Source organism: Molothrus ater, chromosome 1 (assembly GCF_012460135.2).
Source record: "Molothrus ater isolate BHLD 08-10-18 breed brown headed cowbird chromosome 1, BPBGC_Mater_1.1, whole genome shotgun sequence".
Taxonomy (NCBI): domain Eukaryota; kingdom Metazoa; phylum Chordata; class Aves; order Passeriformes; family Icteridae; genus Molothrus; species Molothrus ater.
In genome coordinates, this window is record NC_050478.2 from 78,649,062 (window position 1) to 78,675,584 (window position 26,523).

General features: G+C 37.8%; 1 protein-coding gene across 1 annotated transcript in view; it reads right to left on the reverse strand.

Annotated features, from left to right (window-relative positions):
* FBXL7 (F-box and leucine rich repeat protein 7) overlaps positions 1-26,523 on the reverse strand; it is a 172,481-nt gene that overhangs the window by 118,290 nt on the left and 27,668 nt on the right. The window contains exon 2 of the mRNA XM_036379168.2: positions 14,719-14,808. Coding sequence (XP_036235061.1) covers positions 14,719-14,808 — 90 coding nt within the window. The remainder of the gene's footprint in view (positions 1-14,718; positions 14,809-26,523) is intronic.

The following is a 26,523-nucleotide window of genomic DNA, read 5'->3' on the forward strand; positions in this document are numbered from 1 at the left end:
CAAAACTGGGAAAAGGAAAAAAAATCACCACATTTCTTTTTTTTTTTTAATGAAGGAGCATTCAAGTCTATTTTGCAGTTGCACAAAGTTCTGCTAAGCAATTCCGTTTCATTTTCATGTCCTGCAGGCAGTACTCCTTTCATCCATGATTTCCATTTGAAAATGTACTGGATATAGCCAGTAGGCTTTTGAGAAAGCCACCAGCCACTACTTTACACCTCCAACACTCACATCATCTGAGAGAGCTGTCATCAAATCCTTCAAGATTTCTGATGATTTCTCCTGCTGGCCAGCTGAAACCCAGCAGAACAGCAGAACTGAGCATTGTCCTAAATCAGTCCTCTCAACTGAGGTCAAGAGACAGTAATCTCCAAACCCAACCTTCACGCTGTCCAAAGTTGAAGACTCCAGAGCTCTGTTTGGTCTCAGCAAAGAAGTTCTGACTACATTAAATGAGGCACATGCACAACTATGAGGGTTCCAGAGAAATTAGTGACTTGTTTGCCTTTAGTCCTATGAATGCAAACTACCATGAGAGCCCTATGGTTCTACAGTCAACCATGGCTTGGCAAAGCCACTTGTCAAGCTACCAGGAGAAAAATTAAGGTCTTCACACTAAGCAACTCCAGCCCAGACAAGCAACAGAACAGGGCTGTGAATACCAAGTGGCTTCTGCCTCCCACATGACCAACAGTCCCTCTCAACCTCAACATGTAAACCTTATGGAGCCATACTTTATACATCCTTGGAGAGGATTAATTTAATTTTGATTTCCTCTCAGTGTTTGCTTTGGAAGTTTGCAGCTTGAGCAATACATATACGACCAAAGTTTGGCAGCAAGAAGCCCATAACTATGATGTATATCATTTCAGCCTGGCGAGCATATTCAGAAAACTAAGCTGGCAGTGAGGACAGCTTCATCTCACATGCAGAAATAGTGTAGGAAAAAGACATTTCCAGGAGGTAAATTTAAGATGGATGGAGTCTGATGTCATCCATGTGACTGAAGGAGCACAGTGCTCAGCAAAACAAGCTTTGATCATGACAGAGGAGGTGGCAGACATACAGATGTTTAAAGGCTGTTCCATCATCAAGGTTTCTAGTGTGTTGGTTACTGGTACCTTCCAAAACTTGCCAGAGCAGTGGTGAAGCCAGGGCCATGGAAAGAGGTATTATTGACACTGGACAGCACACAGAAAACAAAGTTTTGCTGGTCCAGTTTGCATGTTTGAGCATAATGCTAGATTGATGAAAACAGTAAGTATTTTCTAAAATACTCTTCAATGAGAGGAATAGTAATGAACTCTGAACCATACTATTTCCAACTTAAGTGTCAGTTAAACATTACAAATTTCAGCCTCAACTTTTATTCCAACAGCTGTCCATCACAAAAGTTAAAAGAATGTGTAAGATACTATTCTAGATACGTAATATTGAGTTCCAAGTAATCATAAAATCATGCTTTTATGATAATACCTCCCAACCTATAACACATTTCGCGCACAATAGAAAACAGCTTCTACTGCATTCCAACTAAATACAAGGACTTTGTTTTTAGCTTATTCATGCTGCTTCTATGTAGCTGAAATGCATTTGCCCAGCTGAGTTCTCTGGTACCTCCCTGCAATCATAAGCTCCAATTTATGAGTGAAGAAGGCATTATTGCCTGGAGCAAAAGAACCCATCAGTCCTGACACAGACCTTGTTTCAAGGATTTTGTAGCACACAAGGGTTCTTCACTGTGTACAAAATTATCCAACATCACAACCTATTACTGTTTCAATATTGACATCTATCAATATTATTTCAATAGTCTTGTAGCATTTAGGTTTCCATGCACCTAGAATTGATAGGGTTCCTTTTATTAGACCTCTCTATGAGGTCTGTCAAGATTATGTTGTTGCTTCCACCAGAAGCTTTCTGTAAAGAGACACAAGTGCTGGAATGCAATGATTTTCCTTAATGTCTTGTTATCACTGCTTAGCAGTACGTTATCCCTACAGATGAAACCTAAACCTACCTTTTTAATATTATACACCACAGAAGCTTTATTTTAAACTTTGGCTTTACTACCTTTGCTATCTTTTAACATCACTGCTCCCTTTTCCCAATCTAAATTCAGGGCCTTTATTATGAGCAGTCCCTTCCCTCCCCAAAATTCAGTTTCATGTTTCTGTGATAGGGAACCAAAATAACTTGTTTAGCAGAAATTGCAAAAATAATTAAAACATAGCCCATTCAGGCTCAGTCACAAGCTCAATGCCAGAGCTAATTACGACTGTTCCATTAAAACTAAGAATTAGACAGATGAATAGTAGTTATCACGTTCAACTCCACAGTCAAAAGTTCACAAAATAAATATTAAATAAAATATAAAAAAAAAAAGGGGGGGGGATAAAACCTGTTTAAAATCAGTGTCAGTTTTCTACACGGTATTTCACACAGGCCCAAGATTCGGCATGCAATGTTCAAATACCAAGAATAAGACCGTGTATTTCAACACCCAACACCAATATATATAAACTTTTATTTTTTTCTTTTAAGCCTTTGCCATCAAGTGATTCATGGTTTGACTACAGGCTATCTGAACACTATCATATTTTGGATGTGTAAGACAACATCATTTACAAGACGGTGCAACATAGTTAAACACCTGGTTTTCCTTGGCCTTCTTCTGTCAGTCTACAATTCTTTCCTCGAGGAAAAAGAGAAAATTATTATTTTTTTCAACTACTTCCAGATGTTAAACGGCATTGGCTCTGACCAGGATACCTGAAGCTTCAAAAGCTCCAGCTAACTTCTACTTCCACATAAACAGAATCAAATTAAGTGCATCTGGCATGGTAAGGCATCAAGTCACACTTCCAGAGCTCGGCACAGGATGCCCTGACAAACTGGCACAGGAGTGTCCTTCATTTGGACCAAATTAACACAGACATGATGTACAAATGAGGACTTAAAGCCAGCATGCCAATAAAACAGCACAGGAGCCTAAACACTTCCAAGCCCATTAGAAGACCTAATTCTGAGCTGAACACAACATTACCAGACCACAAAGCTTGCCCACAAAACTGGGTCAGAATTTAAAAGAGCAAAGTCCAAGGACAAGCAAATTTTTTTCGTTGATATTTGAACCACACTAGCATTAAAAAATACTCAAAGTCAGAACAAAATTGATGTTACTTGATTAATTTTCAAGAAACAACCAAGGCAACAAAACCTTTCCAGCTTTTGAGTAAACAGGCACACACCACAAACTACTGCAGTACAGTGTTAATGAGGTGAGGACTGATGATGTGTTCACAGTTTGGCATCCTCCCATGCCAAATTTCTTGAAAATTCCAATACACACACAGATGGGAAGAGTTGAAGCTCATCCAAATCTTGAATTTAGTTTCCTGGACACTAGTAAATGAAACAAACAAAAATAAATAACCCCTCCAACACATAAATAGCACCCTAGCACCTAAAATACACACACTTTTCTTGAAGAGAGAACTGTATCAGAACATAAATGGAGACCAGCACCATTGACAGCTGTACATTTCATACCAAAGATCATCTTGTCCTCAGGTTAAAAGGAGCTGACAAACATGCCTCAGATTTTCATTTAAGTTTGAACTATTTTCTGTTCATAGCAGCTTTGTGTAATGATTAAACACTAGCTCCAATTTATCTCATTATTCCAGAGTCAGTCTTTTTAAGAATAGCTCAAGCTGGTTTTGATGGGCAACTTCTTGATGAGACATATCCATACGTTTAGTGAAGCTCAGAAATCAACTGAACTCTTTCAAAACTTGAGGAAATATGGCCTCTCTTAGGACTTGAAATTAGACACACTTACTCTTGAATTTAGCGTAAAAGTATAATTCATTTCAAGACACTAAGCAACATTTTCAGAATGGTAAGTCAACTATTTTTTAGAACCACACTCACAATCCCAAAATAAATATAATTAAATTTTACATAGAGTTTATGATTAATCTTTTGGATTAAGGAACTCTATCTGGTTACACAAGTAGCATCAGATTCCAAAGATTCACTGTGATTACATTTGCTGTTAACTAAACCATCTACTACAAAATGCTTGTTTCTCTGGCATGCACTGGCTAACCATTCAAGCAAAACATCACAGTTTCCACAAAGGGGCCCAAAGGAAACACTTTATCTTTTCTGCAGTATCTGAACCTACTAACTTCATAAGCATAATATATCATATTGAGCAACAGACAGTAGAATACAAAGGTTTGGTCACTCATACCGTATTATTTTTTTAATGATTTTGCAGATACTGTTTTTCAGTTTCTTTTACCAAGTTTTACTCTTTGCAGTTCCAGCTACATTCCTTTTTTCTCCTATTAGGCAAATTCAGTTTCTGTTTAGTTAGGTTTTATTATTCTTCCTTCAAAAACAGTACAGAATATCACATATTTAAACATGGTTGCTTCAATTTAGAATCAGATGTTCAACAGTTCATGTTCAACAGTTCATGGCATATTGTTCTTCTACACTTATCTTATTTCCAAGATACATGAGAAAAGATTTTCTTTTGGACAAGGATATATAAGGAGCTGATCTAATATTTCATGTTCTGATTTCTGTGAAATTTGCAGGTTTGAAATTTAAGCAGCATTGAAGCAAGTACAGTTCTGAGTTAAAGCAAAAATGAAGGATAATAAGTTATTCTAATAGTCTGGGAATTAACTTGATATCAAATTCAAGAGGTTACCCCAGTCTTTGCTTTAGGGCTCTGTTCATATCAAAACTAGAATAACCAATATGAGAAATTAGGACATGAGATAAATTACATCAGCTCTGAGCCTTGTTTTTTCTGTTCATAGCATTTGCCAGCTGTCTAACTGAAAATGGACATCTATCAATAATCATGACATAGTTTCTCACAACCAAATCTAATGTTTGTTTCAGAATCTTCACAGTCTTCTCCTTATGAACAATATTTTAAAAACAACTAGTATAATTTCAGCAACAAAAAAAAACATAGTAGGTGGGGATATCTTGTGTATCGTTTCGGGCTTTGGTTTGGTTTTTTTTTGCCATGTACAAGCACACATTCTAAACAGAATTAAAAATATGTGAAAGCATTAACACATCAAGGTGAGAAGATACTAATTCTCCTTCAATCCACATAGCTATTTAATATGACTGGTGAAATCTGAACCCAGTGACTGAATGGCAGTGCTGCTATTTTGAATTGGGTACATTTTCATTTCATTCTCAGCATAGTCCAGCAAACATTCACGTTTCATGAAATGCTACAGGATTAATTAGACAGTGGCAGAAGTGATCTTTACAAAACATTGATGGATAGAAGGAGATTTATCATTCATCTAATGCCATTTCAGAAGAAAGAAAAATAAATATTCCTTTATACCTTTTTCTTTTCCAAAAACAAATTTGTTAAGTAGTCTGCCAAATTAACAGCACCAACTGACACCTACTGATGTCAGATTTTTTACTGGAACAGAACAAAGGATATTCAGAATATTGCGATTTTTAGCCAACTCCAGAATAGTCTTCCATTAAAACCAGGCACATCAGCTTCTTCATCAGCTTCACATGTTTTACATGGCAAAAGCTCTCAAAAGACAAACTCAAGGCTGGACAGAAAATCCATACCATAACTGAATCTGAGGTACAAGGGCATTAAAAAAAATTTGACAAAGTTAACTCTACAGGAACAGCAAAGGGAAAATACACTTGCCGCTAAAATCAGATTGAGCTGCAATTTTGCCTCAGATTACAAGAAGTTACTAAAGTCTTGTTTTTAAAAAGAGAAAAAAAAAGCAAGAGTAAGAGAGCATTTTCAGAAAGCAGAGTTCAAGGTAATGGTTTATTCCAGCCCACAATAAAGAAGCGTCAATAGTTTTACAAGATTGAGCTCAAAAAATACAGTCCAATTATAATTTTATCATTTAGACTCACATTTTATCATTTAGACTCACATTTAGACACAAATTTTAGCATTCATGTTTGCCTGTTCTCTAAGGAAAACTACCACAGAAGTCTTTACTGGACCAAGGTAAATGACTCCTCTGAACAGTGAACAGTTACTGAACTTCTGGGTGCTACAGTAAGTTTTTATTGCTCAAATAGAAGCTCAAACCCTACCTGACAAGGCTTACAAATGTTTATCTTATGGGGTGGAGGTGGGAAATGTGGGTGTATCAAATAAACAAAGAAATTATCAATGTTTACATATGCCCACATGGACAGATAAATATTCATCTTAAGCAAGCATCACAGCTGGAGAAAATAATTTGTTCCTATTGCTCACATCCTTGAGATTTCTTACTGTTTGTCTTTCAGAGATTCCCACACAGCATTAGTTACCTACAATGAACAAGGTAAAAAACTTCCCACAAACAATGAATACTTCACAGTGCTGTAAAATTTCACTCTCTTTGATATACAGGATGGAAATGGGAAAACTATACAAGATGCTATGGAAAACTAAAAGCACTATAGATTAGATTAGGCACTGGTAAACTCCAAAACATAGTTATGATAACTGTGATAAAAATTTACAAGGGAGATACATGATGTATCCAAGTCAATGCAAGCAGCATGCCAGATTACAGTCATCCAGTAAAGCCATCAAGCTTCTTCCCACCCACACATTCACATGTCCAAGGCAGCACAAACATGCCACAAGTAGGTGACATGCCTATGAAAAGTCTCCATACTGCACTTTGTGGGAGTGTAACTCAAACTGGCTGATCTAAATTGACTGCAGGATCTTGCAAACAAGCATTTACAATGCATGTCTAAAGAGACCTAAAGAGACCCTGCCAGCCTTCTGGCAAACCTGTGTACACCCAAGAGGACAGAGTAAGGAGTGTCAGTGCAGATGACAGGCTGCTATGGGCACTTGTTTTTCTCTAGCCAAAAAACAAAAAACAAACAAACAAACAAAAAAAAAAAAGCAAAAAAGAAAAAAAAGAAAAAAAAACCCTTTTATTTGAACTGTTAGGTTCGAGAGTTACAAACTCCCAAATCCATCATCACAGCTCAAGATGAAAACTATCCCTAAATAGGAAAGATGTATCACAATGGTCAGTTAGTGACCAGACACACCGCCACACCACAAGTTCTATGTTCAGGTGTGGCTGATTAAGGCTGGAGGAACACATAAATGGCAAATCATATGATTATATTCATGTTCACAACTTCTCCTTATACTTCCAGCCTAGTCTGATGTAACTGCCTAAACCAAAGATTATTCAGCAGCCAGAATTAACAGAAGCAGAGGAATTATCATTGTCCACTCTTGAACTGCCCTTTCATCAGTCAGTACTTATCAAGGGCAGAATCAGGGAGATGCCAACCTTGAGAAAGACACAGTAGCAGGAACTACTGGTACAATAAGCCAGAAGAGAAATACAGAATGGCTCAGCAACTCCAAGCAGAAATTTCTCAAGCATGCTGCTAGTTTTGGCACTGTTGGTGGTATCAGTCTTAAAAATTACACAGTCATTTGACAAACTGACATTAAAAGATTAGATATAGGAACATAAGGCAGGAGATTTTGTGCAATAAATTTAAACTACAGCATTTTAACAGGGATTGTGAAGTTATAGTCAAAGAATTTGCTGTTCCAATTTTATTTCATTATTTCAATCAAGAACGAGAACTACTCTGAAGCAAGTAGCTTGTCTCAGTTGCTCAACTCAATTCATAAATTCTGAAAAATGGATAAACCTGACATATTTAAATATGCATTATCAGGTTGTATATATTCTTCAAGAAGTCTTAGGAGACAATCTAGCTTTCAAGAAGGATGGGGTTTTGACTAACAAATGCTGGGCATTCTTCATATCCTTTGAGATTACTTCACTTTTCAGAGAAGGAAACTACTTTAGACAGCTATTATAGGCAATAACAGGATGAACAGCTAAGTGTCAGAACCTCCCTGTGATAACAGTATTTAAGTAGTTTGGTACAGTATTTTACCTAAAGAATTATATTTGGGATCTTGAATTCCTTAAAATCAGATTTACAGGTAATTGAATAAAATGCAATCACTCCTACCAAGCATCAGACCTCACTTGGAAAAGCTAATGCCAGGCTTTTAAATTGGGATAATTTCTCTTAACTGTACTGTAAGTGCATTTGCTCTGGTGCATCTCACATTTCAGGCAGCAGATCAAATAAAACTGCAGTTTCGTGTACCTTTCCAATTTGTTCTTGGTATTGTTTGGGCAAGTTTTAAACATTTGGCTATAGCATTTCAGTACAAATTAGCCAGAATAACGTAAGGTTTCAATTTGCAGGTTTAACCTTGCCAATGTCTCAGCCACTTTTGCCTTGTATATGAACTCAAATTTAAATGCTGATTGTAATGGTATTGTTGTAATTAGCAGAACAGCTCTGCAGGAATACTGCCTATTAGATAGCAAAAGCATATCAAGATGTGGTTAAGTACAGAAAAACAATGCTTAAGAGCAAGCTCTATACTAATTTGTACCTTCACACACTGCTTGAGGTGATTATATTTGTGTATGCACTCAGATATGTTGGTTAGAGGAATTTAAATAGTGAGCTCTGTTTATTCAGCCAAACTGCTTACAGTTTTGGATTTATAAGCTGTCATGCCTCTCAGCCCCCTCTTACTCCTCCTCAATCTTTTTGGCTTGAAATGATTCTGTTTTGGCACATTCTGCAATGCAACATTTTGTTTTTCTAGAAAACTCCCCTGCTAGAAAAGTAACACAAAACCCCAGGAAACTTACCTAGTCTCCAGTTTCACTACCAACTCAAAACAGCCACAGCTCACCCAAAGCCAACTGAATCTCTGCCCAGGTCCAAACAAGCAGGGGCAAATTCAGGCATTGATATCAACTTCTGACACACTGTGGTGTACAGAAAGCCTGCTTTGAGAGAACTTCAATAGTAGAACCAAGAGCCCAAATACCCACCAAGAGGCTGCAAAGAATGCAAAGATATGAAAAGGAAGAGAACTGCCATCAAAAGAATAGGAATAATGCATATATTTGCATTCATCCAGAAAGAACACTTAAAGGTTTTCTGATTTCTGATACTGGGTTAATAAACTTCTAACATTAAAGAGAAAATGAAAAGAAAAATGATAAAGAACCAAAGTGGGAAAAGATTTCTTAACAGGTAGAGCTCTTTCTCCCAAAGGGATCATCAAGAAAATCTGGGTAAAAAACTGCATCTCTTTTCAGCAATAGTCTTTTGCCACAACACCTAGCCCACTGTCTCAAAAAAGGTACCCAAACGACTCAAAAGCTTCAGTGGAAGTTCTATATACAAAACATAGCTACCTATTTATGTCAACCTTAATACACAGAGAGGATGTCTATTTGCAAACTGGTTCTCTGAGGTTTTATCTCCCCTTAAAAAAATATCAGATTGCACTCACCTAAATCTCAGTTTGAGCCGATTCTCTACCAGGAACATTTTAAAATACAAAAAGCATTCTGTAGCAACAAACCTGCTCCATCTTCCCAAATTTTTTGATACTGTCCACCACAGTCCACAATGCAAGAGCTTCTCCTCTTAAATTCATTGAATAGATTAATAATTACTCAGAGATCCAAAAGATACCACATGTTTTAAAATAATGTGGTTATGAAGCAAAAAGAAATTAAACTAATTACAGCCTCCCAGAAAGTATCCTATAACAAGTACTTTGTTCCCTCACTTGTACGGTGAAATGAGAGGCACGCAACCCAAATAAATTTGTGTTCAAGAAATGTCACTTAATATATTCCCATGTAGAACAGTGATAAATGTTTTCTGATACTGAGGTAAATTTTCTTCCGGAAAAAGAAAGTTTTCTATATAAAAGCTTCAGTGGCCAGGTCCCACCAAAAAAGGATGGCCAATGGCCCCAAACACAGCCTGATCAACTGAGCCATCATCTTGCACAGGGTACAGCAGAACTTTTACATAAGTAGTTAAAGCATTACATGTTTGCAAAGGGCTACATTTTCACACATTTCACCCCAAGATGGTTTAATGGAGGGAATGACTTCTAATGAAAGCAATTGCTCCCACCAGGCTATAGGCCCTGCTGCTCTGTGAGTCATTGAATAATTTAGGACCCTTGAGATCACTAAGTCCAACTGTAAACCCAGCAATGTTAAGTCCAGCAGAACACACTACAAAACCCAAACAAAACAGGAAGGAGGATACAGCCATGAAAGGGAGGGCTCTTCCTGTACCCACCTAAACTGCAGAAGAAATACCTCTTTGGTTAAGATGCATACAAACAGCTACTGCCAAAACAAATTCATTTGGTCTCCACAATAAACATACATTGCAGTGTACTCTAGAATTGCCAGAGTACTGCAAAAGGAGAAACAAAGTAAAATTCTTAAACTTTGAAGGTCCCTGTAAGTCAACTAAAACCAAATAAAAATTTAACTTCTTCAAAATACAGCAGATGGCTTCACCATGTTTTTGCAAAACTCAAAATACTACGATTTAATGGGATATATTCAGAGGTACTTCAGCACTGAGCCCTTCTATTAAAATAGTGTTCTACTTCAGACCTAATCCTTCAATTTGATTTTACAGAAACTCAGAAATAAATTAGAACTTCTACATTGAGCTCATACATACTCAATTTAAAGCTGCCTCTGGATTACATCTTAACTGGTGCTATACATGAAGTGCAAACAGTATGGTTTTTTTTTTTTGAAAAACAGTCAGTCAAGTTAATACAAAGTGTGCATAACATTCCACACTTTGCAGGTAAGTTGGAAGAAAACTCCCTGATCAAGGTAAGCCCATACAAAAACAGTCATTCAGTCTAATCTTCTAAATCAAGTTTCAGACAATAATATTCCAGCTGAGACTACGTCTAGCAAATTGCATTTAAATGGCCCACAAAAATCCATTTAGTCTTTCACTTGCCAGAGAGCAATGGGGGGTAGTAAAAACTCATGCATTCTCACGTTTCCAACTGTAATTGATTGATAGGGTAAAGAATTGCAGACAATGTCTGAGACTGGAAAGGAAGTAAAAGGCAGTGTATATTCAAAGCTGAAGGAAACTGTATCCTCAGGAGACAGTGTGGAGGCATCAGTGTGCATGCACACCCACAGGCTACCAGGCTTCCTTCTGAGCCAAGCTGTAGCCAAACCAACAGGTCCCTCCAGCCTGTGATTTACAGAGGACCAGACATCTCTGGGTTTTGCCACCTTCCCTTCACTGAAGTACAGAAAGTGAAAGCCACTGGACTCCAGTTTCAGCACCTCTCCATTCCTCTCAAGTGGATCACTGGTATGTCAAAAAGCCTGAATTTAGGAAGCTGCACAGTCTGCGAGGTACTGCCTGCTTTCCTCTATGCAACAAAAACAGAGTAGTGGTTACCTCTCCTATGCATCACTGAGTGAAGCTTGTTTTGCTAAGGATACCAAGCACACACTGTCCTTGTCTGGGGAAGATGTGCCCTTCACCCAGACACACTCAATAGCAATGGCCAACATTTTATCTCTTTGGACATAAAATATTCCACAATAGATGCTCTAAATCCACAATGCGAGGGAGGGTACCATTATTTTGGCCCTAACTGCACCACCCATGCCCATCAAGAGAGTTAAATGATGTTGCCTTAAATGGATATCTAGAACTGGAACAACAAAAGCCATCTCAAGCATCCTGTTACCTATTTCTGGTACCCATTCTGTAGAGAAACATCAGAGCTCTGAAACTTGACAGATAATGTGGTTGCAGTCATCAGGATGAAGAGTGTGGTTTGATTGCTTAAACTGATGGAAAGATGACACCTGCTGTCAGATACCTCCTGAGGTGGTCTGCTCTTCCAAGCAACAGTCCTGCTTGACATCTTTTTGCAGTTCTTGGGAATATGTAGCTGCCTAAGTAGTATTTTACATGACTGCTTCTCTGCTGTACACTACCAGAGAAGATGGATCATTCCCACAAATTTCCTTTCTAGTTGTTTTAAGGCATTTATTCCATTGATTCAGCTTCAACAAGTGTTGACACAAGCCTTACAGAAACAGAAGACAAGCTGTGCAGAACTGGAAAGAATTAGGTCTGTTTAAAAAGCTGGAAAGAAGAAGCTGTGAAAGGCCTTCAGCCCCAAACAAATATTATGTTCTTCACAGAGCTGGGCACTCAGGAAAGCAGCTGGCAAGAGAAATTCAGAGGATGCAAAGAAGGTGTCTGTCACTTGCTCAATCAGGATCATTTCCCATGGCAATGAAGGTGAAGAAGTGTTCACCTGCAATGCATCCTAGTCCTTCCCACACCAAACCTGGCTGCATACAGCTCACCACACAACACATGGCTCCTTCATAGAACAACAGACAGTGCTGTGAATTTACAATATAGGCAGAATTGGGCCATTCTGTCCCCGCAGTAAACAGCCTCCAGTGAAAATAAAGATACACGTACAACCCTCTGTGCTGGGCAGATACTATTGTCCCATGGCAAGCAAATACTACAGTGGACTAGGAAAATTTAACTAAAAGTTTAAAAAATATTATGCAACCACTCCAAAACATGTAAGTGCCGCTGCTCGTACAGCATCTAACACAATCAGACTCCTGTTCTTAGCTGGCCCCTAGGCATTACTCTGTAACTGAATGGTACAAAAACATTCAGCATTCTGTAAGAACAGAACTCAAGTTGTCTTGTGGAAGGTATGAGTCTTTATTACCAGCTGAGTCCTCCTCCAGTATATGTCTACTGTTCATATGGGAAAGAGACGCAGCATTAGTAAAAACTCCAGGCACAGAAGTTGATAAATGTGCCTTCAGTAACAGCACCAGTTTCAACAGCGCCTGTTTTGCTCCAGCTACTTCCATATCTCTAATCTCACTTGCCTTCACAGAATTCTTCTGCTCTCTGGTTATGACATTCAAAATAACTGCCAGATTATGCAGCAATCCCCATTAAGGTAATTTCTATTCAATTGCTCCACAGTAATTCTTCAGGAGAAAGAAATGGTAAGAAAGTAGTAATAACACAGGCTGAGGAAGAAGCTACTTGCGAATCTGTTGTCAAAATAAGTATTCGTCAAATCACACTATTCCAGGGCACAGAAAAATTAGGCTAACAACTGAAATTGCCTCCAAGTATAGAATACACAATGACACTGCTCTGAACTCTGCTTTTGCATGTGAACTCATAAAAACATAATTTTACTACAGCAACTGCTGGCCTGCATTTAAGCCTCCCTTGCTAATGAATTAATCAGCTGCAAACTAGTGAAGATTTCAAGGTCAACATTCGTATTCACTGGCTCAATAAAGGGCTAAATTAAGAACATAAATCATAGAGATTAGTACAGGATTATTTTGCATTATCTTATTTGAATCCAAGGAAAAAAATGCTTTATAGACTGAAGTAGAAAAGAAACTCAGAGCAATTATTAAGTACTGACTTCAGAGTTTCCACGATTCTTTTGTGGTTTCTTCTCTTTTTCATTCTTGGCTGTCATAAAGAGAATGCATTTCCTATTTCCTATCCTCTTTCAGATCCCTCAAAACTTTTGAATCTAAGGTTTAGAGAAACATAAAGTCCACTGTTCAACTTATGATTAACCATTTATTTGTTTGTTGTGAAATTTATTGGCTGGACTAAAAAGCACCGATTCTAAACCAGTATTTCTTATGATTCATAAGTGCCAGATATTCATTCCTGGTATGGGATTATGCATGCCCAACAACAGACTCTGGTGATTTATGTGGTCATTTATTACTTACATGAACTGCTTTTACTGAACAGATTCTACAGTCATAGTCAGACTCGCCACACTAAAACTACTCAAAAGACCGATTTCCTTTAACCATAAGAAATAAAACTAAACTGAGAGCAATCAGAGCTTGTAACTTAATTTGTAGTGACAGAAATGTAAGAAATCAGAATTATAACTCAATTACTACCAAGTAAAACCAAATCATTATGACAGTTAAACAGAAATACTAGTTAAGGCATATAAATATACAATTTTTACAAAGCCTGATGGCTTACATCATTAAATTATATATAGTTATTTCCTCTCAGCCTTAAAAGACACAATTACAAAAACTAGGGCAAATAGACTTCCATTTAACAGGACACACCTACTCACAAGTAATAAGTCAGAAAGGAAGAATCAGCATTTTTCTGTTCATAGACCACTTTGCACAACATTGTACTCATACTGACAGACATGACATCTCCTTCCCCTGGACATCAAAAATCCAGCCCTCAGTGATACATACTCCAGTAATTGAGGTGAGGGGTACTGACCTAATTAAATCTGTCAGGTCAGCATGCCCACAGCTATACCTTTGAAAAACTTGTCTCAAACAACTCACATTTTCATGGTGTTTACAATATGAAAAGAATTTTGACTGATATTTGACCTAAATTGTATGTCAAAAAGCTTCCATCAAACATATCCTTCACATATAACTGCAAAATAATATCACACAAAATCTTAAGTATAAAGGCCTTTGTCGAAAAAGTAGCATACAAAATTACTCCTAACTCTCTACATTTGGGTTCTGCAGAAGTACTTAAATCCTTTGTCACAAATGCAAATCAGAAAGTACCACAGGCAGAAGTGAAAACTGTTTAAAGGAAGAACGGCCTTTGGATTTCTAGCAGACCAATGCTACTCTACACAGAAGGAGTGAGGGGGAGAGTTTCTTCTTCTGAAAACTGCTAGGATTCTGCTGGGGGGCCTGACCTGGGTAATGAGTACCAGCTGCCTACCTTCACTGGTAGCTGCATTCTTCTGGGCTTTGGTGGGCGTGTGATCCGTACTTGAACTCACGTCGGATGAGATGCTTGAGCTGCCCTTGCCTGCAAAAGGAGAAGGAGGTGGAAAGTAGGGGGGGGGGGGGGGGAGAGACCAAACATGAGTTCAAACTTTGAAATAGAAAGACCTTCAATATCTGAACCTGGAACAACTCCAGGAAGCTTTAAACTAGGTTTAAAGCAGTTGATGTTCATTTTGTACACACCAGAATAGGAATTCACTGCACTGTAACTTCTAGCATGCGCATCTTCACATGTATTGAGGCTGCAAATAGTCTCCTATGCCACAGGGCCTCTCATAAAGTATATATTTGCTAAGCTCTATTGAAAATTAAATGTTTGTGATTAAAAACATTAGGGGAACTTAAATGTTCAGTTTACTCATTCAAATACCTCTAACACAGATCAAGAAAATTGGTTACATTCAAAATATATTAAATTAGTTTAGATTTCTGTCTTATGTGTTCACATCATGTATTCAAGTCATTTGGTCACATGAAAATGAAAGCAAGGTATCTGTTTTCTCCTTCACCATACTCATTGCATGATGTAATAGACCATTTCAAAATTAACTTCTCACTAATGGTGGAGGGGTTTTAACTGTAAATCATAACCTATGGATGCTTCTTCTCTTATTTTCTTCCATAAAAGCTTTTCTTTCTTAAAAGCTTTTTAAGTTTTTTAAACTTAAAAGTTTTAATTTCTTACATCACTGTCTTGAGACATATATGCAGGATGTCAAATTCTAGATACAAGTTACAAACAAAATAAATCCAAATACATACTAAAAATTAACCTATATGGATACTACAGAAGAACAGAGTTGGCTAAACCAAAGCTATTTGTTTTCCTGTGAGGATCTAAGAAGAAGTCACTCCTGCTTCCCTTCACTCATTCTACTCAATCTCAGTAATTACTAGCAGGGAATACTGCTCTACTCTGCAGCAGGAACCAGGCCAACCACCCAATGAGCAATAAGTGGGACAATTCTTGAGAGAGGAAATGCAGTGAATACTGTTACATTTTAAGAAGTTACCTATCCCCAAAAACACTGCATCACTGAAGCCTTTAAGACCTATTTGTTTTTTTTGACCAAAATTAATCTGTATGCAGAAAGCTAGCTGACACCAAGTTTCTGTCACTTGAGTAAACCCATAATCACAGGAATGTTAGCAAGAGACTTTTCTGATCTGTTATTTCAATCAAGCATTCCTTGGGGTTCTGGGTTACAGTATGCCTGGTTTTCATAACATTTAGATGTAAGGGAGAGGTCTGCTTTTTAAAGGTGTCACAACAGAACAAGGATTTAAGTTTTAATGGGAAACAACTGGAGAATGTGCAAATGTAGGTTGTTTCACAACCAAGGTACTGCCACTTAATCTGTCAGCCAGTCCTAGAGAATCATCCTCCACAGAAAGTTGCTTAAATTAACATGCTTAGATTTGAGAGATGATTATGAATTTAACTGGAGTGAAGAAAGGATATTAAAATGGCCAGAAGAAAATAAAAAATAAATGGCTAAAGCTAGTAGCTGGGCAGGGTGAAGAGAAAGAAAAACGTGTATTTGTAGTGATTCACTAATTGCTTTTTACATTCCTTTAAGAAGTTAAGCAAAACCAAGAAGCAGCACTTCCAGAATATCTTCAATTGTTCTCAAGCTGTGACATGAGTTGGAGTAATAGACTGTGGTCTTTATAGAAATTACTGCCCCAAAATAACTCCATAACTAAGGCAACAAGGTTTGTGGTAGAAGAAAGGCAGAAGATAAAAGGGAAGGGTACTTGTTAAATGCTCTGTCCCAAGAAGAGGCCAAAGAACAAGAAACACCTGCAGCAGCTGAGAATCAAATCACTACTGACAGGTACTGAAAGGCATTTAGATGGTATTGCCACTACCAGCAACTCCTTATGCATCAAAAACTCTAACCACAGAGGCAGAAAATAAAATTCTAAGGGGTATCAGCACTCCTCAACAGATTAACAGAAAGAAAACAAAACTAAACAGAGCAACTGGAAAAATTATTTCCTCAAAGCAAATAAACAGGATTTCCTCTAAAAGAGAATTTATCTTTTGGGGGGAGGAGGGAAGAGGGAAAGGAAGTCAGTGAAACCAAATAACAGCAGAGTTGCAAGATGGTCATATCTGCAATGGGTTGTTTTCACAAAGTGAATTCTTCCCAGGCTCCCTATTAACAATAGCAGTTCTATTTACCCCAAATATAAGCCCACCTCAAAGAGCATAACCAAAATATTTTACCCACTGTAAGCTACTAACTGTCAGTACACATCGTAGCAACATATTTACAATTGCACACTTCTGTAGAAATTGTGAAAAGCCTGATGTAAGTGTAGATATTTATCACTTAAATCTACTTGAACTTTAAAACATTTTAAGGCCTTTCAAGAATTTAAAACCAGAAATTAAGAGAAAGGAAAAAAAACATAGTTGCTGCTTTGCTTTGGTACAGTTCTGCCTGTAGTTATATTTTTATGTGGAGTTTTCTCTGACTGCATACAGCCCCAAAACCAGCTTTTTTTCCTTATTGCAAACATTGAGACTCTCCATTCAGATAAGGGGAAAGCAGGAGGCTCTTTCTAGTAATTTTCAATGTGTTTCAAATAGACTAGCTGACACTATATATATTTTCTTTTGGGGTTTTTTTTTCAGTGCAAAACAAAGCTTTGAGTAGGCTAGATTTGGCTACTGCAGACTCATGTACACATGCCAAAGCTAAAACATAACAGTATTTAAGTATTCTCCAAAGAGGAAAGGCTAGGAGAGCAGCAGCTGTTCAGCCTGGAGATCATAGTTGGCCTCTTCTCCCAAGTAAGAAGTGACAGACAAGAGGAAACAGCATCAAGTTGTGCCAGGGGAGGTTTGGGTTCGATACTAGGAAAAAATTTCTGCACTAAAAGGGTGTTCGGGCATTGGAACAGGCTGCTCAGAGAAGGGGTGGAGTCACCATCCCTGGTGGTATTTAAAAGACATGTAGATGTGGCATTTGGGGACACGGTTTAGTGATGGACTTGGCAGCACTGGGTTTGCAGTTGGACTCGATTGTAAGGGGCTTTTCCAACCTAAACGATTACATGGAATATTAGAATCACAGAAATTCAAAGACTGCTGATTTCCCTAATGCCATAGGGAAAAGTTAAAGCACAGCATAACACTGGTTTCCAGAGACCAGTTCCTCTCCAATTTAAAAAGTGCACTGAGAAAGTCATTGCACATAAATATACCTTGACAAGGGTTCTAATGCAATGACAACCAGAAGGATCAAACACAGGGCAATATTGCAAAGACTACAGCAGTGATGACTGTATTTGATCCTCTGCTTAAACAAATTAAAGGCCTGCCAAAAGCTTCCCTAACATGACTTGCAATCATCTAGTTTCCTTCATACAGTCCACAGTTTTTTATTTCTAAACCAGAAGCTGCAATCCAAAAGAAAGAAAACTGCACTATGGTAGTATGTAGATATGATAGAAGAAATCTATTTTCCAAGAATACAACATAATTCACACTGGGAGTGAAGGTAGCATGTACTTCACAACACCTGCAAAGAATCACACAGCCACACAGTTGCAATTCAAATCATGTCTCTGACCTGCTTCTGAAGAAGCAAAAGTAGGGATCTTTTTTTTCCATCTACTAATGCCAAAATCTTACAATAGTTGTAGGAACAAGACTCCAGCTATCTAACCTAGTATGGTATTTCCTGCAGATTACATTTTGATCCTGCTGGAAAGAAAGCTAGAATCAGGAAAGCATAATATAACAGATAGTTCTCCTCAACATTTGTCTTCAGGCCTCTGTAACCCACAGAAGTTTTTCAGCCATAGACATCTTTCCACTCAGTAGCCCTACAGCCTTATTAAATTTATCTTGTCTCTTTTTGAATCATGACTATTAAAATCATGTGTTTAATTTTCTTTTTATCATACAGATGCCTATAATGAGTACAAAATTATGCTTGTTTTATAAAGTGCTTGCTATCTTCAGTTTTGCAAACTTTGGATTCTGCCAGTCACACTCACTGCTGACAAGTGTCAAAGACATCCCAAGCCAGTCAGGACAGAATCAATGCAATTTAAACTTCCATGGCAAAGCACAGTCTATAACTGTATGACACTGAAAAACTATTTTGGGAACCACATATGCAAAGCCTGTCCTAGTCTGAACAGCAGTGAGTCCCCTTCACTCACTCTGGAACAATTTTATTAGCTTTTTATGCAGCACATTTGCCTTGGATTCTGGTGTATGAGCATTTGCAAGCCGTATTTTACACATCCCTCTAAGATCTCATAAAGACAGGCTGACCTGACCATTGTTTCTTATGTGTCAGCCTGGAAAGTAACAGCAGTACTTCTCTTGACATAAGTTTTATGTGATGATGTCTTTCTTCAGCAGGCAGTGACAGGTACCTCAGGAATTAAATGGATAGTACAGCCAAATCCACTGCTTGCCATGCTGAAGTGAAACATTAGACAAAATGCCAAAACAAAACAACTAAATAATCATTTAGGAAAAGAGAGCAGAAAACAATTAAGTCCAGAATAACCACTAATCTTTTTAACTGTCCAAAAGTGTTATATTACAATGACTTTGATGTAAAAAAGTCTGAAAATTTTGTTTACTTAAGCCACCAATTCTTATCCAAATGACATTATTCAAATTAAACTTCTCAACATGAAAGTGCGTATGTGCATGGTTTTCCTAGCAGATGATCATTACTTTCTCTTTTATATCTTCAGAGAAGTTCTTTTAAAATCATATACATGCCAACCACATCAAGAAGAGATCCAGAAAAAAAAATTCATCCAAACCTCAAAGCATCAGGGATCATTCAAGAGGAAAGAAAAATCTCTTTTCCTTCTCTTATTTCCATGACACACATTATGCTGGTCCAAGTCACCAAAACCTCAAGTGTATCTCTTTACAATCTGCCCCTCCAAAGACTGCAGACTCCCAGTATGTTTCCAAGTATTCCTATAGAAATCAGCAGCCTAGCACAGTACTTAGGCTTGGCGGATAAAAAGCATCCTTTAAAGATGCAATATATCAATCTGTTTATCCAAAGTATAAGAAAAGTTGGACTACACACAATGGACAGTCGTTCTCCTTGAACTTTACATTTATATGAATGGAAATTATATGCCATAAAACTGGTTTCCATCTATTAATTCTTAAATGCTGACTGAACTACCACTGTTTCAATACTGAAGTTACCTACCTACAAGCATTGTTACTCACTGAACTGCTTTCAGGATGAAATATGTTCATTTACAGATTCACTTTGACCATTCACAGTTGACCTTCTGCCCTAAAATCTTAGGCGTACGGCTCTTGAGCTTGCTCTTTCTTTTTTCCAAATTAAAACGCGTGCCAATGTAACAAGCAGGCTCCAAATTTCATTCCACCCAACATTTGCCAGGATATGATAAAATAACTTGTGCAGTAATCTGCACGAACTCCAATCCCAAAGAGATGAAATAAACTGAATGTTTCACAGGAAGCACACTGAAATTTGTAGAGTTTGCAGATATGTGCTAGCACTAGTACTTTGGGACAATATTTCTTAAAACTTTCACAAGTGGAATCTCCACAAGCATTTTTACATGACTTTTTTATTTTTAAACCACACTCCATCTTCCAGGATTGTGAAATTTGGCCGTGAAATCTGGCATAACTTAGCTATGAAATAGTACGCTTAGTTCTGCAGCATTTCTGTAAGTTTTAAGCTAAATTTCAATTCAGGTCCCACAGGCCAATTTGGCCAGTTTTGTTCTTTCAGTCAGTGCCTGCCTCACCTTCTCAAGTACCACAGCACACGACAAAACCTCCTGCAAACGCCAACAGGCTGCACTAATATATCTCTGGTAGGGAGCAAGTCACCTCATGCTTTATTTCTTTTAGGAACCTTTTCCAGGTGCAGGTACCAGGCAGCTCCACTGGCCCCACCACAGGGCATGGCTGAGCCCCTCAGAGCAGGGAAGCCCTGAGGCTCAGCCCCTCAGTGTCACCTTTTTGAGGCAGTGTTACAACCAGAAACAAGAAGCCACTTGAAGGCAACAAGCATTATTTAATTCTGATGCAAATACAGCTGTGGGAGTTCTGCAGCTAGCAAGACAATAGTTTATCCACTATACTGCAAAAGGCTTGAGAACATTAGAGTGCAGGTGGGGGATTGAATTTTTCAGAACTGTTTAGCAGAATGGTGTTTGTTACCAGCAAGGAAAGCCTTCAGAACATCTGGATTAAAATCATGAAGTTTAAATAAAATTGTTTGCATAGTCATAGATTTTAATTGCTGCACTAGAAGCCTACTGGGTTTGCAGTCAGGACATCTTTAACTCTCAGGTGCTAAACTTGCCAGGTGCTAAATAACTCACTATGAGTTTAGAATACTAAAGGCTTTATTTAATGAAGTCTTCAAGTGGACTCATCTAATCCAACAACTAAACAGAGGCAGGACACATATTGCCTCCTCTATGGAACAGATGAAAATATATTTTCTAGATATTATCCCTTTCCAAGAGAACTTCAGCACTCACTGATGAGATTTGTAAACCAAGAACCCTTATATGGGACTATGAGGGTCACCCTAATTTTTGAAGACAGTACATGTCTGGTTTATCAAAGGATTTCACCATACAGAGTGACAAACAACACACAAGACTGCTAGGTTTATAAAGAGTCAGTAATGCATCAAACTACTTTGAGGCCTTTCTTCACACCTCCTAAGCAGCCTGCATGCCAGAAGGTAATATTTATTTGCAGTTAAACTTTGCATCCACTCCAAGTGTTAAGCTCTACTTTTCAAACACACAATGATAGAACCCCATAAACTGTTTAGTCTAGGCCGCCTGAGAAAGAAAGAACACAAGTACTTTGCTTATTTGATCTCTTGAGAAAATAAGATGAGAAATCTTTAACATCCTTTTTTCTTACTTAGCAGGACTAGCATGTCTCCCAACTAAATATTAAAATGTTATCTTCCACTGAAATGGCTCAGCCTATTTCAAAAATGGTTCCCACTCTGTCAGCTTCTACTTTGCCAAGGAAACAGGGAAATAAAACTTTGGCCTTCCTACCAATCCAATCCAATTCCTACCAGAATTTTCTTAGAAAACATTCATTCATTCAATATAGGACTTTCAATCACAAGTTGTCATCCAATCACCACCATGTTGTAAGATGGGCATTTACTCAAGATACAATGTTCTCAAATTTATTGCTTAATGTTAACTCTACTATTTTAATCCAACAGCCAAAAAATTATTAAACCAACACAAGAAATTAATAAACACAATTAAGCCAAAACAAAATGCTTTTTCTAGTTTTATACTTTCTCTGAGAAAAACAATTCATTGACAAATTTAACACTAATGGCTACTTCAATTTTGGGTTTTTCCCAGCTCTATTGTAATTTAAGTAAAATGCTAACCCTTTCCATTCAGAAAATGCAATGACTATCCAGTTCATTACCAAATATAAATTGGCAGAGACTTCATTTGCACTTTATTGCGTGAGACATGCCAAAGAGTGGAGGTAGCCTGAGAGGATGAACTCCAGTATAGATTCTGAAGTGGCTACAACCTGTTACTGCATTGGAACACATCTGACATTTGGTATAGGTCTGAATATAATATTATATAGTTCAGTAGTACAAAATCAAACCCACCAAACACGTTTGTCTTCCACAATAACACCATAACACTTAAGATCTGTATTTAGATTTTCACAAACAAGTAGTTCCAAGTTCTAAACAAAAAACATTAATATTAAAGTTAACATTACCAATTTCACTGCTTAATCAGCTACAGTGGAAGCAGAAGAAACCCCCAGGTGGAAGTGGCTGCTGTGACAGTGCTGGGGTAGCAGCTTTTTTGGTGTAGTACATAGTAACTCCACAAAAATCAACCTCACAATATCTTCCAAATTTTCAGCTTGACTATTGACAGCTGTTTAATTCACAGTTAATGGTAAAGAGTTGAGGAAGTGAAAACATTTATCAAGACATCATACTAGGGACTCTGGTATCAGTGTACACTCTGGAAAGTAATACAAAAATCTTTCACATAAGAATACAGATCCGACAGCCTAAGATGACTTCTTTACTTAAAGAAGAACAAAAGAACCTGATGGCTAAGGAAAAGCAGACAAGGATCACTCTACTCTTTTAGGTAAGCACAGTCACTTCCAGCTTTTCTTTACTGATGGATACAGGGAGGGGAGGAGGGGGAAAGGGAAAGGGTTGACTCAAGGATGCAAGTAGAAGGAGACGGCGAAAAATAGTGGGATTACAAAAACTAAATGAAACTGATTTGTGAAAAAGGCATATAGTGATAGAGAGTGGTGTCTTAAAGGCAACTAACAGGAGAAAACCAACAAACTTGAGAAACATCCCTACTTCTTTTAAGTGACAATCAAGTTTGGCAAAAAGCCTCATACTAGGAGGTTCAGAAATGAAACTCATCAGTACATAACTGAGTTTAAAACAATTAAGAGAAAGAAAGAAGCCATACGTACAAAAGAAAGCAAACTAAGGCTTCACACAATACATTTGGCAATCAGTTTTAGATTTTTTTCTTCCTTTTTCTCTGATTTCTATGAAATGCATAGAAATGTTGCACTAATATTGCACTAACCACAGATGTCTGGCAATGATTGCACTGAAAACTGAAAAAAAAAAACCAAAAAACAACTAAACCACGAAACAGAAACAAAAAGACCCAGTACCTGTCTGATTTTTTAAAAACACAGTGTTAACAAATCATTTTAATATAACAGAAAATTCCACAATTCCTATTGAAAACTCTCGGTAGTTTCAATCACATAAATTAATCTTCTAGTCTCAAGTCTGTACAGAGACTGTACACACTACTGTAATTTGCCACTGCAGTCACTGCCTGAACACAGAGTAAAATTTATCCAAAACAATGCACAGGCTCATCTCTCCCCAGAATGTGAGTAGGACAGTAATTCTCCATAGAGGTACTCTGCTTTCAGTGCCAATTCAGCATTTTTATTCCTTCTGAACCACTATCTATATTTCAGCTGTCTTTCACAAAAAAACATTCCCATCAGAAAACATGAAAACATGGCATGGAAACTCTGAGAAGAGTTAAAAATAAATGTATCACCCTCAAGGCATTACAATTTCTTCATCTATTTTAATTGCAGTGTACAATCCAAGGTATCCCAACAAACCAGCAACAAAAAGACAAAGGACACTTTTTTAGTTTGCCCTGCAACCTTCACCAGGGCCATGTTATTTACAACTCACACAGGCTTTCAGTGGGAGAAGGACACAATTTTAAGTTTTTTAAGGAAAAAACCAAATGTAACTAATATCTACCCTGCTGAAAATTCAGTATTTAATTTTGAAATGCTTTTCTTGCTCACATTTTGTAGTATGCATGCCACTGTCATAAAGATGTTCGGTTACAGTTTGAAAATTACAAAATCCTTCTGAAGTATATTCATAGAGTTCTAATTCAACTGAGTAATCCTGAAAAAAATTATAGAATAAATAAAAAGGCACTGCTTTCAAAAGTGTTTTATCTAATGTCTTTGTGAAAAGGCATGCTTCATCCCCCTTTCTTCCCAGCAGAACCAACAAGAAGTAGTTCTGCTCTTTGGTATTACTCATTCGTGTAGTATTCAGTATTAGCATCTCATTACAGGAAAAAAATGAATACTGAAACGAGGATACATCTCCAGCAGAAGAAAAGAGAGCAGAAACAAGGGAAACAGAGTGGGTGAGTCAGTGACCACTACACATGACAGCTCAAAATAATCTCTTGCTCATAATCTTCTTGTCTGGACAGTTCTGGGAACCAGCAATGGTGCAGCAGGGCCAGTCTCCAGCTCCCATTCATCCTGCCCAGCACCACACTGACTCTTTAATTCAACATTCTTTAATTCATCCTAAGTTTCTTTCTCTGAGCCACTCACTACCTGTACAGAAAAGATGACAGAGGACGCACTGCTTGCATTAATATTCTGTCATTTGACACCAAATCTTCACCACTACAATGTCACGTGAGCACTCTTAAAACACTCAGGGAATAGCCCCTGCTGCTTGATCACACTTTTGCACGTATTTTTTAATTAATCAGTACTGACAAAAAACTAACAGAAGCCACACCAAGGAAACATGGATCATTTTTGAGAATTTTTCCCAGCCAAAAAGAAAACAAACAAACAAACAAGCAACACAAAAAAAAAAAAGCAAAAACCCCAAACCAAACAAGCCATACAACCCCCAAAAATTAAAAAAAACCCAAGCAAACAAAAACCACCACAAAATCCACAACCAAACAGCCATTCAACCATTATTAAGATGTGTAATAACTAAGGTGACTCAAAAATTGAGAGAAAGGACATAAATGCAATGAAGTGGTAATTATTAGAGAAGAAACAGCTTATTATACAAAAACTGCTGTCAATAATCATGTTGGTAACATGAGAAGGAAACTAGAAATCCAAACGGGGATGTCAGGCTGAGGCTAATGGCAAACACAGACCAGGCTCTGTGGCCAACAGGATAAGGTCCAAGCGCACTATCTACAAGATACTCTGGTCCTCTCCTTCCATAAACTTCCACTCAATTACACATTTTAATGGCTTTTTTATCATCCTGAAACCAGCTAAGCCACCCTATGCAGTGTAATGTGAAGATGGCCCAACTGGCTTTACCCAAGGCTCAGCCCCCAACTCCTCTTTGCTCTGAAAGATGGGCCTGATGAACCAAACCGAACTGAGCACTGCCCAGGACAGCAGCCTTTGCTGGCAGACCTGTTAAGCAAGAGTAGCCAAACATAAGTGAATACCTTTGCCATTGAAAAACACAACTCAACTCTTCCCAGTTCTTTCAGTCTCTCTGGTTAGCTTCATTTTGCTGAAAGCAGTCACCACCACTAACTCATTTCTGTGAAAACTGTTCCAACTCCTTGACCACAATCTGTCTGACAAGAAACATTCTCAAAGTGTCTTTCTAGTGTGGAGTAGAGATGTTCAACAATTTAGCCATTTGGGATTTAGTTTGCATCTTCCTGCATTTGCTCCAACCTGTCTGATGATTTCTAGCAAGTCTAATAAAACTTACAATGCCATTAGTACATTGTTGCTAGCAGACAGAGCAAGTCTGGACTTTTACATGCAGAGGTAGAGCATGGAGCAGAGTAGTTACATCCTGGGAACTGACAACAGTTGTGCACTTCCTCCACTCCCTCCTCTTTGAAATCTCTGTCTAGTGCCATTTGGCACCTTTCATACCCAAGCACTTCCTTAACTACTAAGCATCTACTTTTGTAGTTGTAGGCAATAGCAAGCTGCATTTTACTTCCAGGGAAGCATATAACTTACATGAGCCAGAGGGAAACACCTGCACTTTTCTGGTCTTGGCATATTCATGGCTGCATATCAGATCAAAACACAGTTGATGTCAAAGAGCCACAGGTGCAGGAAGCTTGCTCCAGTGCTCATTTCCACAATATCCTCTTAAAAGGACAGCTTATCCTTGGCTAACTACACTTAAGAGAGCTGCTAATGGCTTGTATGATTCTTTTTCAGACGTAAGTTTTAACTAAATGCCACTGTAAAACTACAATTTGAGAAATAGACCTATGCCATGCCAAGAACCTGATTTACTCATCTTAAAATTTAGTCTTCAGAAACTACCTGTACCACAACAACAGGAGCAAAACTTCTTGTCCAAGCCAGCTAGAAGTTTTGCCGATCTATCTCATTCTC